Raw genomic sequence first — 12,185 nt, forward strand, 5'->3', positions numbered from 1 at the left:
CACCCAGAGATCTATCCCGGGGCAGCCTGGGAAATGGAGTCCGGCCTCGCTCTCGCCTCGGCGAGGTCAAAAGTGCCAATTGCTGCACGTGTTACTGCGGAGCCGCTCCTCTAGCTGACCAATGAACACTTGCCTTCATTTTCATCCGGGTTTTGGACAGGGACAAGCATGGCACCACCTGTGAGGTACTGCATCCCCGGTAAGTGAGCGGTCTCCGCAAGCAGTCCCATACTGCGTGACAACCAGTCTCTGGGTGCTCGTAGCTGATGCGCCTTTTCTTCTGCAGGCGAACGTCTGTGTAACTTGGAGGAAGGCAGCCCCGGGAGCGGCACCTACACCCGGCACGGCTACATCTTTTCGTCGCTGGCGGGCTGCCTGACGAAGACCAGCGAGAATGGGGCGGTAAATGAAGCGGTTACCCAGCGCGCGTTCTCCCTCAGGCTTGCCACTGAGTTCTGGTCCTTGTGCACAGGCACTGCGGACGCGAGCTTGGGTGACAGCGGGATGCTTTGGTCTCTCGATTTCTCCCAGCTATGATCCTAATGCCGTGCCAGAGCACAGCCTCTGCACACCGGTTATGTTATCTGGCTTGGTTGTGGCTGCGCTAGCAGAAGGACATGGAAAAGAGGGGGAGGTCATGCAAATTGAGAGTAGCCCAGGCAACAGAGGGCTTCCTGGTCGCTTCCTGGTCCTGTCTCTCCCTTACACCTTGAAATGACTCTGCTTTCCCACCTCCGTGACATCAGTGTACTGCTGGCGATTTTCAGTGTCCTAATGCTCTAAGTTTTTCCCTGCCTCGCAGCCTATGCACGTGCGGCCTATCTGGAACATAACTGAACCCCGTAACTCTAACCTCTTTTAAATGACCTCGATAGTCTTTTTGTTTGTTTTTTTCCAGAGAAGCCGGTCTGGACCCACTAATTGGAAAAAAAAAAAATGGAGTTTTGGTGGGAGTAGGATTGTTATGCGCAAGAATCTTCCTCCAGAAAACTTATTTAAATATGTTACTCTTTCTTACATTTACCTCGCTAAGATTCTTGCCTATCTAGACTTCTAAGTGTAACCATGCATGGTGGTACACGACTGTATTCCCAGCTACAAACAGGCACAGATAAAGAAGTGGTTGACAAATGTAAGGCAATAAAAAATTAAGAATTAAAACCTTAGGCTGGACTTAGCAGTACAATGCCTGAGTAGCATGCCGAGCTTGAACCAGAGAGCCAAACTCCCAACTCTGCTTGAAAAAAAAAAAAAAAAAAAAACTAAAAAGAATCAAAACTCTTTAGGGACTCGCTAAACCTAAACTTCAAGCTTTGGGTTTTTGCTTATTTGTAAAAACAGGTTCCAGTCGATTGGTTTTGGAAATAAACTTATATGTCTGTTTATTAACTACATAGATTTCTCTTGCTCACTTTCACGTGTCCTGCACAGTGGTGCCCTGACTCCTGGGGATATAGTCCTGAGCCAGATACACTTAGCTTTGCTGCCAAGGAGGCACAGACACAAATCATAAACAAATGTACAAATATGTGTTGCTTGGGAATTGGATGTCTTCAAAAGGATTGCACAGTAGAGTGAGACCATGTAACAAGCTTTATGGCCATGATTCTCGATAGTGAAATAATGTGTCGGCTGAAACATCTGAAGGATAAATAGAGGTGGAGGGGTGGAAAGAACATGGTTCTAACCGGGCAGTTACGCCTTTCTTCCCAACACTTAGGAGGCAGAAGCAGGCTGATCTCTGGGTTTGAGGCCAGCCTGGTGTACAAAGCGAGTTCCAGGACAGCCAGGGCTACTCAGAGAAACTCTCTCTCGGGGGGGAAAAAAAAAGAGAGAGAGGGAGAGAGAGAGAGAATGCAATTCTGACATAAAGAATGGGCTAAACAATTTGAAATGGAAAGAAATTAGTAAAACAGGAAAACAAAAGCACAGAGTAAGAGAAGTACCGCTTTTTTTTTTCAAAGACAAGATTCGATTACATCAATTGCCTGCCATTAGATGGGATAAAACAGGAATTATCATTCTATAACGTTTAATTGTAAATCCTATCTTTTTCAGATTTTTTTTTAAAAAAAGCAGCTGGGCAGTGGTGGTACACGCCTTTAATCCCAGCACTCAGGAGGCAGGCGGATCTCTGTGAGTTCAAGGCCAACCTGGTCTACAGAGGGAGTTCCAGGACAGGCTCCAAAGCTACACAGAGAATCCTTGTCTCAAAAAACAAACAAACAAATAAAAGCAGACTAAGTTTGGAAGAGCCAAGATAGCCATAATTATAAGCAATATGATTATATATCAAGAAACCGCAAGAGCATCTTCAAAAATTTAGTACTAATCAGAGATGTACCTATTAAATCTGACAGCCTAATTCTATGGTCTCTTATACTCTTTCTTTCCTTTTTTTTTTTAATTTTCTAAAATTACTAATATCCTCTGCAATGGACTACAAATATACCTATAGTCTACCTTGTGACCGCACTGTTCTAAGACAGTTCTGTATTATTCTCAAGCCACAGTTATCTTTACCCAACATCGACTTTTCCTCTCTTTATAGCTTCCTGTGGTATCTGTGATGAGAGAAACAGAGTCCCAGCTCCTTCCAGATGTAGGAGCTGTTGTCACCTGTAAGGTAAGCTGATCCTAATCCTTGAGCTTAGGCCAAAATTCTACACCTGCTGTGTTCTACTACTTAATACAGTAGTCACTAGCTATATGGGGGCTATTTCAGTTTATAAGTGTTAAAAGTTGATTTGCCTGGATTGTAGCTTACTTGGCAGATTGCTTACTTAGCGTGCATGAGGTTCAGGGTTCTCAACCCTTGGGTGCTGAATAAACTGGGCATGGTGTACACCTGTAATTACAGTGCTCAGGAGGTGGGGGGGGTCAAAAGTTCAGCCTTATCCTCTCCTATACCCTCTCAAAGAACTCATAGTTCTTCTCACAGAACTGTTTCTGCTCGTGTCTGGAAATAGGGTGTCCTTTTTTCTTTTTCCTCGAGAGAAAGTTTCATTCTGTAATCCTGATACCCGTGGAGTTAGTCCAGGACTGACCTCAGACTTGGTGAGGCAGTCCTCCTGTCTCCACCTCCAAAATGCTGGGATCATAGATATTTATACCACCTTGCCTGAAGTTATAAAATGCTGGACTAAGAATTTAGGTCTCTGTGTAGACTAGCTAGTCTACAATGAGCTCCATCCTCAGCGCCAGTGTTTGTCAGGAGGTACAGGTTAATGCTACATGTGCCTATAGTGTTCAGTTTATTCCCTACTCGACTCCATCTTCTACTAATTTTGTTTATAATTTATTTATAACTGTCTGTCGTTCTCTTCCGTCCCCTCGCCCAGATCTTATGGATCCCAGGTGACCTCAGACTTGCAGTGTGACAGAGGATGACTATTTATTGGTCCTCTTGTCTCCATCTCCTAAGTGCTGGGATCACAGGTGTCTATCACCTCACACAGCATCATTCTTCTCTCTTTATAAACGGTTACAGGGGGAAAATTGTGTTATCCTGAAAATACCACAAAGGTACAATGATCTCAATGTGAGGTTTTAGCTAAAATGTAGACTTAAGTACCGTCCACAGACTTGTCTCTTAGTAAGGATGTTAAAGGTCTGGATTTGTTACCATACACTGTATATTATAGTAGGACTTAGTAGGCCTTTTGTTGTTGTTGTTGTCTTATTAAATTTTGAGCTGATGGTGGTGGTTCACACCTTTAATCCCAGCACTTAGGAATCAGAGGCAAGTAGATCTCTGTGAGTTCAAGGCCAGCCTGGTCTACAGAGCAAGTTCTAGGACAACCAGAGGTACACAGACAAAATCTGCCTTATTTTCCCCTCTCCCCCCTAAAAAATGTTGTCTTGGTAAGTCATTGAGGCTGCTGTGTAGACCAAACTGGTTTCAAGCTGTTGTAGCTAGGATTGTATTCTAGACAGTCACCACCACACCACACCTAATTTAGGCTTGAATACTTTTTAAAATCAATATTATATATTCTCATTTGATTCCCATAATAACACTATCAGGGAGCTACTGTGGCTCTCATGTTATGAGCACTTGCTGCTTCTCCAGACACCTACTTTGAGCAGCTCACAGTTCCCTATGACTCCAACTTCTGGGGGATGGGTGTAAGACCTCTGGCCTCCATGGGACCTGCTCTCAGGTGCACGTACCCACAAACACACATATGCTTATAATTTTTTGAAATGAAATAAAGGGCTGGAGAGATGGCTTGGTGGCTAAGCACCTGTTGCTCTTATGGAGGACCTGGGTTTATTTCCCAGCACATGGTAGTTCACAACCATCTATAACTCCAGTTCCAGGAGATCCAGTCCCCACCTTCTGACCTCTGGACACCAGGCACACATGTGGTGCACAGATGTACATGCAGGCGAAACACTTGCTACATAAAATTGAAAACAAAAACCTTTTATGTATTGAGTAAGTTACTTAAACTAAAGCTAGTAATTCCTGTTTCCTGCTCTAATTCTTTGAGTGACCAGCGGCTGATTCACTGATACTGAACCTGTCTCTGTTTCCTAGGTCTCTAGCATCAATTCACGTTTTGCCAAAGTACACATCTTGTATGTGGGGTCCACACCACTAAAAAATGCTTTTCGAGGAACTATCCGGTAAGATGTATTCTTGTAATTATATTTGCCTCAGCACCAGAAGTGAGGCAAGGGTAGTGGGGAAGACTGGAGTTTATGGAGCAATTACAGTTTTTTCCTGCCCACTTGAGTCTCTCCTTGTGCTTTGCTTTTTGCCCCGCAGTATATCCAGAGAAAAAGTTGTATGAGCTATAAGAAATGAAAACTGTTAATCATAAAAGAGGGTTTTTTTGTGTGTTTTTTTTTTTTAGGGTGAATCCAAATCTTTTTTTTTATTGATATTTATTGAGCTCTACATTTTTCTCTGCTCCCCTCCCTGCCTCTCCCCTCCCTGCCTCTCCCCTCCCCACTTCAGCCCTCCCCCAAGGTCCCCATGCTCCCGATTTACTCAGGAGATCTTGTCTTTTTCTACTTTCTGCTTCCCATGTAGATTAGATCTATGTAAGTCTCTCTTACTGGGTCTTGAGGAAGGTTGTTTCCTAATTTTCTGAGAAATCGCCACACTGACATCCAAAGGGGTTGTACCAGCTTGCCTTCCCACCAGCAATGCAGAAATATTCCCTTTTCCCCACAACCTAAAAGAGGATTTTTAAATAATGCAAAAGGGGGAGCTAGTGATATATCTCAGTTGATGGAGAAGCCCTAGATTAGATCATCAAGAATAATAAAATTTGGCCAGGCAGTGGTAATGCATGTCTTTAATCCCAGCACTTGAGAGGCAGAGGCAGGCAAATCTCTGTGAGTTCGAGACCAGCCAGATCTATAGAGTTAGTTTCAGGACAGGTTCCAAAGGTACACAGAGAAACCCTGTCTTTACAAACAAACAAAAAGAAAGAATGTCATAATTCTTATGTGGTGGCACTTGCATGTAAAAACACCACCCAGAGATCAAGGCAGGAGGATGAGAAGTTCAAGAAAATTGTTGGCTATATAACAAGTTCAAGACTAGTGCGGGCTGCATGAGGTCCTGTCTCAAAAAGGACTGAGTTAGGAAACAACCTTCCTCAAGACCCAGTAATACCACTTTTGGGTATATATCCAAAGGATGCTTAATCGTGCCACAAGGTCATGTGCTCAACTATGTTCATAGCAGCTTTGTTTGTCATAGCCAGAACCTGGAAACAACCTAAATGTCCCTCAATCAAAGAATGGATAAGGAAAATGTGGTACATTTACACAGTGGAGTACTACACAGCAGAAAAAAATAACGACATCTTGAATTTTGCAGGAAAATGGATGGAACTAGAAAACATTATTTTGAGTGAGGGAACCCAGACACAGAAAGACAATTATCAAATGTACTCACTCGTAAGTGTTTTTTAAACATTAAGCAAAGAAAACTAGCCTACAAACCACAATCCCAGGGAATTTAGACAACAATGCGGACACTAAGAGAGACTTACATAGATCTAATCTACATGGGAAGTAGAAAGTATTAAAAGACAAGATCTCCTGAGTAAATTGGGAGCATGGGGACCTTGGGGGAGGGTTGAAGAGGGGAGGGAAGCAGAGAAAATGTAGAGCTCAATAAATATCAGTTAAAAAATGTATTTTAAAAAAGAGGTAATATATCATGTACCATATAATTGATAGTGAATAAGTCTAAGTTTGCTTGCCTTGAATGCTTGAAGCCCTGAAGCCCCAAATCCTTGGCATTACAAAAATTAAATAAATTAATAAATCTGTTACTCACTTAAAAAAAAAAAAAAAAGAACCGAGGAAAGCTGTGGACTAGCAGTGTCAGGATAAGCCAAACCAAACAAAGTAGAAGCTCCTTAGGAAGTACCTTCGTGTTCTTTTTTCTTATTATTTTGTTTTGTGTCCACGTGCTAACCCACATACCACAACAGCGCACATGTAAAGATCGGCACAACTTTGTGGAGTTGATTCCCTTCACCTTGATGTGGGTTCCAGAATCTTAGCTTGTCATCAGGCTTAAACAACAGGCATCTTTAGCCCCTGAGCCCTCTTGCCCACCCACTTTCCCCTCCCCGCCAAGACAGGGTTTCTCGGTAGCTTTGGAGCCTATCCTGGCACTCACTTTGTAGACCAGGCTGGCCTTGAACTCACAGAGATCCACCTACCTCTGACTCCCTGGGTGCTGGGATTAAAAGTGTGCACCACTACTGCCCAACCTTCACTTTAATTTTTTATTTTAATATTTAGTCCTGGCTAGTTTTGAACTCAGAAATTTACCTGCCTCTGCTTCCCATGTGCTAGGATTAAGATTATGCACTACAACGTAATTCTTATTCTTTAATATTGATTGAAACCAAAGGTTGTAAGAAAAAATTTGTGGAGAGGCTGGAGAGATAGCTTAGCAGTTAAGAGTACTTGTTGAGAGCAGGACTGAGCTCTGGTTCAGGTCCTGAGGTGGGGGAGGGGTGTTGGGCAGGAAAGATTCACCAGGTGAATTGTACTCAAGCAGCCCCAAATAGCTTTTTGTTTGTTTGTTTTTCGAGACAGAGTTTCTCTGTGTGACAGTCCTTGCTGTCCTGGAACTCACTTTTATAGACCAGGCTGGCCACAAACTCACAAGCGATCTGCTGGCCTCTGCCTCCTGAGTGCTGGGATTAAAGGGGTGCACCACCACCACCCAGTCCTATATTTGACTTTAAGAGATGCATATTTTAAGGAATGTGTCATGATCATTATGAAAGCGCTTATTGTTCCCCTTTATGCCTCCTCAAATACACCTTCCCAACCCCTACATAACCTTATTCTAGACATAAGCATTTTTGCAGACTGAGCTCAATTTTGAGCCAGGCACATCCTGCTCTTGAAGCACTTATATCAGCTGGCAGCTACTTGTGGTTACAAAGTTAAAATAATAGACGTGGGCACAGTGCTTTAAGGACAACAATATTCAAACCCAAACAGTTCTTTCATGTCTGCAAGATACGCTTTTATACGGTTCATTTTTCTAAAAGAGGGTCCCATGTCTCGATCTGTAAACGGCAGACTCGATAAGGCACGCTTCCCGTCTCACTACACCATAGTTCTTCCACCAATAGAAGACCCTGTGTATGGTAAAAATGGATCTGTCCATTCATACTTTACATCGCATTTTCCCCATTGAATCATGTATCACTGATTCTGTGTGTTGTTTTCCAAGGATCTTACTCTCAACAGTTGGCACTGTGTGTATCCCTGAGACTTCTTCCTCTCTGCGCATGCATTCTCTCCTCTCCTTTCCCAAACTGTGAGACACTGATAATGTTCTGAGTGCTGTTTTCTCATATGTACCTAACTGTCTCGATTGAGTCAGAAACGTTCCCAGCAGTAGGAGTTGCAGTTAGTTCCAGATAAGAGATTTGAGAAGTATTAGCTCCCTTCTGAAGCTTGGAGGAAAATATTTGAGAAAGAACAGAATTTCCAGGGAAATTGCAGCTGTTGTGCATGTGACTGACAAAGGAAAACTGAAAGCCGCCCAAAGCATCACCAGTGTAATGAGAGAGAATAGAGCCACAAGCTGCACAAATTTTACAAATTTCAACCCTGTCTCATGGACTGTCGGTCCTTGCCAAGTGAGAGTCTTTTTTCCACAGGCACCTTGTCTGGAGGAAACCCACTGGCCAGGTATGTGCTGATCCGAGACTAGGCTACCAACCTTCCAGCACTAAGGAAGCAGAGGCAGGCAGATCTCTGTGGGTTTGAGGCCAGTCTGGTCTACAAAGCAAGTTCCATGGCTGTTACACAGAGAAACTTTGCCTCTAAAAACAAAACAAAACAAAAACAAAAGAGTATTTTTGCTCTTCGAATTACCCACTTGGTTCTCCAGTTCTGGGGGACCAAACAAGCATGCTAAAAAAGAAAAAAAGAAAAAGTTTGTGGGTAAAATGGTAGCTTGTTGTGTGGGCTTCATTGAAAAGAAACAATTATAGGATAAGTGAATTTATTTGTTTATTTATTTATGGCAAACATCCTATAGTCGGACTGTACTTAAATTCCATATGTAGCCACAAATGACTTTGAATTTCTGATATTCTTTTCCATTGTCAAAAGTTATCAATACTATTGTTCTATATTTTCCAAGAAAAGGTAAGTGTTTTGTTATGCATGTTGCTGGGGATCCAGTATGACCTATTCTCTTTTATTATTTCCTAGGAGACTCAATGGGAAATTCTTTCCCAAGATAACTAATTTTTCTTTTTTCTTTTTACATAGCAAGGAAGATATCCGAGCAACTGAAAAAGACAAGGTTGAAGATTGGTGGTTTGGGTGTTTGTTTTTGTGGGTTTTTTTCTGATTTTGTTCTTGTTTTCCTATGACTCTAAGAATTTGCTTTAGCTAGGCAGTGGTGGCTCATCCCTTTGATCCCAACACTTGAGAGGTAGAGGCAGGTGGATCTCTGTGAGTTCAAGTCCAGCCTGGTCTACAAAGTGAGTTCCAGGACAGTCAGGGCTATTATATAGAGAAACACTGTCTCGAAAAAAATCAAACAAACAAAAAAAGAATTTTGCTTTGAAAAATATTATTCTCAAGACTGGATAAACGACTTGGACATTTAAGAGCACTTGCTGTTTGTCCTGAGAAATCAAGTTCTGTTCCCAGCCCTCACGTGCTCATAAACCCCTGTAATTTCAGCTTTGGGGGACCTGATACCTGTTCTGGCTTCTACTGGAGCCTCCATGCATGTGGTACACATACATACATTTATGATGAATAAATCTAAGTGATGGATGGGTGAGTAGATAGTAGCCAGGAGTGGTAGCATATGCTCACCTTTAACTCCAGCACTCAGGAGCAGAGACAGGTAGACCTCTTGAGTTTGAGGCTAACCTAGACTACATAATTAGTTCCAGCTAGGCTGGGACTATAAAGTGTGACCTTATCTAACAAACAAACAAGAAAGGAACTATTATCCCAGGGAATTTCAGAAATCCATAGGAATGTAAAGTGTAAGGACTTAACAGCATTTCTTGCTATAACATGAAATTCAGATCACTGTCCCTTCTTCCCATACAAGATTTTTCTCATTCAGTTGACCAAAATGGTTAAGCTGTTATCACTAAAATTATTAGCCAACCATGACGGTGCATGGCTTTAAAATTTCACTGCTGAGGCGGCAGAGGCACCCCTGTGCATTTAAGGCTGGCCTGATCTACAGAACAGGTTTACTAGGGCTACATAGGAAGACTCTCTCCAGAAAAACAGTAAATGATTAAGAGGTCTTATTAAGCTAGGGAGATGGGCAAGTGCCTGCTGAACAAGCATAAGGACCTATGTTTAGATCCCTGGCCACCATGTAGAGAGTGAGTGTATAACCCAAGCGCTAGGGTGGAGGATATGGAACAGGAAGCTCCCCAGAGTTGAGATTCATTCAGTAAGAGACCCTGGCTGAAAAAATAAATCGGAACCGAGCTTAATTAATTAATAGTTCGCACCATTAATCCCAGCCCTTGAGTGGCAAAGGCAGGCAGATCTCTATGAGTTCAAGATTGCCTTGGTCTACATAGAAAGTTAGGAAAGCCAGTGCTACAGAGAGAGAGAGAGAGACCATGTTGAAAAATAGAATAAGATTGGGAGCCACCAAGGAAGACACCACGTATGACCTCTGACTTCAACACAAATACACACCCTCATGCATGAGTATATATACTCTACACATACAAACTTTATTATTGTGAGATAGGATCTTGCCCAGACTGCCTTTGAAACTGGGTGTTTGTTCATTGCTCTCAGTCTTCACAGGCCATATAGTACCTTTGTATGAGTCAGATTCCTAATCAAGTTACTAAATTCAAATTCTCTCGTTTATATGATGATACTGAAACAATAAACATTTGAATTGACATAATGATGACACCTCCCCCCTGGGGTTAGAAATGGGCTGGCTCTACTTGGTGGTAGTATTTTATGTAGACATAATTCACTTATTCCTGTTTGGTTTTTTGCAGGTTGAAATTTACAAGAGTTTCCGCCCAGGTGACATAGTTTTGGCCAAAGTTGTATCCTTTATTATATCACATTTCTGGCTTTTTTGTCAAAAGAAATGGAAGAAGTGGCACTAGTACTTGGGAGATGAAGGCAGGAGGATCGGGAGTTCAGGTATTTTTTTAAAAATGGTATTAAAAGAGGGAAGGGAAGGAAGGTGGCAGAAGGCGGCAGCACGTACAGCCTCTCATTTTCCTTCACTGGCACTGTATGACTAGATCTCCCTAGGGGATGCACAGTCCAATTACCTGCTGACCACTGCTGAAAATGAGTTAGGGGTGGTGGTAGCCCACAGTGAATCAGGTAAGTTGTTTCCCTGGGAACCATGGCTATCTAGGAAGGAATAGGGATACACATACATTTGATATGGAAAACTATTTAATCAATTATAGGTATCACATACCATAATGGGTCCCATAGAATTGTAACTCCCAATGCTAAAGATTAGCTCAGTAAGAGAGCATTTCCTTAGTATTCATGCAGCCCTGGATCCAGTCCCCAGCCTCACCCCACTTATCACCCCCAGCCCCAAGAAATCACAAGATAATGTTACCTAGTGGTGTAGCTGTATGAGTACACTTAGTGTGTGTGAGTACACACTGATTTTGTCCAGTGTTTAGGTCTTATTTCTCAGAGCATGTCCCCGTTGTTGAACAACACATAGCTTGGTTTAATAAGATTATAGTGATTATATGTCAGAATAGGTAAGTGCCCCCTTATATCATGGAATGAATGAGGCTTTTTCCCTTAATACTAGGGCTGAAACCCATGGTCTTTCATATGCTAAGTAAGCATTCTACAGCAGAGCCACGCCCTCATGTCTAGCTGAAAAGAAAAGAGCCTCAGCAGAATCTCTGGAGTCACACCTCCAACACCAGCTTTTATCTTTCTCCTTGTAGGTGTCCAGATGGTTCCCATCAGCTGGTGTGAGATGCAGTGCCCTAAGACCCACACTAAAGAATTCCGGAAAGTGGCTAGGGTACAGCCTGAGTTCTTACAAACCTAAGCACACGTCCCCTCAAAGACGGAGCCACCTGTTTCCAAGAGTACCGGTATGAAAAGAACATCAAGATGCCACGGTCTTTATTAAGGATTCTACAGTTACCTAGCAACCACCTCTTGAAAAATCTGCCAGAAATAAGTTTGTGTTTTAATGAGCACCCAAGGCCTATGCAGCTGAGACAGGAAGATTTTTAGTTCCCAAGTGTGAGTATAGCCTAGGCTACATAGTAAGACTCTTTCAACCAAAATATAAAACACTATTCTTGGGAAACAGTGATTTTTATTCTCTTGGCTGGTGTTTGCATTCAGCAAACAAAACCATGTAATACTGGAAATATCTTATGCCTTCTTTATAAATATGTATATATGTATTTGCTATGACTGGTAAAAAAAAATGCTTTTCACTTGTTAGTGGTATAGTTTCTTTGGCGGGGGGGGGGGGGGGTGTTGAGACAGGATTTCTCTGTGAAACAGTCTTGACTATCCTGGAACTAGCACTGTAGACCAGGCTGGCCTTGAACTCACAGATACTCTCCTGCCTCTGCCTCCCAAGCATGTACCACCACTGCCCTGCCTGGTATAATTTCCTTGTGTGTGTGTGTGTGTGTGTGTGTGTGTGTGTGTGTGTGTGTGTG

General features: G+C 42.5%; 1 protein-coding gene across 1 annotated transcript; it reads left to right on the forward strand.

Moving 5' to 3' along the window:
• Positions 1-40: 40 nt before the first annotated feature.
• Exosc1 (exosome component 1) lies at positions 41-11,961 on the forward strand. The gene is made up of 8 exons (XM_048452898.3): positions 41-199; positions 287-402; positions 2,552-2,626; positions 4,544-4,632; positions 8,779-8,812; positions 10,512-10,562; positions 10,767-10,851; positions 11,448-11,961. Exons 1-8 carry the CDS (start codon positions 169-171, stop codon positions 11,552-11,554), a joined length of 588 nt encoding a protein of 195 aa, XP_048308855.1. The 5' UTR covers positions 41-168; the 3' UTR covers positions 11,555-11,961.
• Positions 11,962-12,185: the final 224 nt, after the last annotated feature.

This window comes from Myodes glareolus, chromosome 7, assembly GCF_982192425.1.
Source record: "Myodes glareolus chromosome 7, mMyoGla1.1, whole genome shotgun sequence".
In the NCBI taxonomy this organism is placed as follows: domain Eukaryota; kingdom Metazoa; phylum Chordata; class Mammalia; order Rodentia; family Cricetidae; genus Myodes; species Myodes glareolus.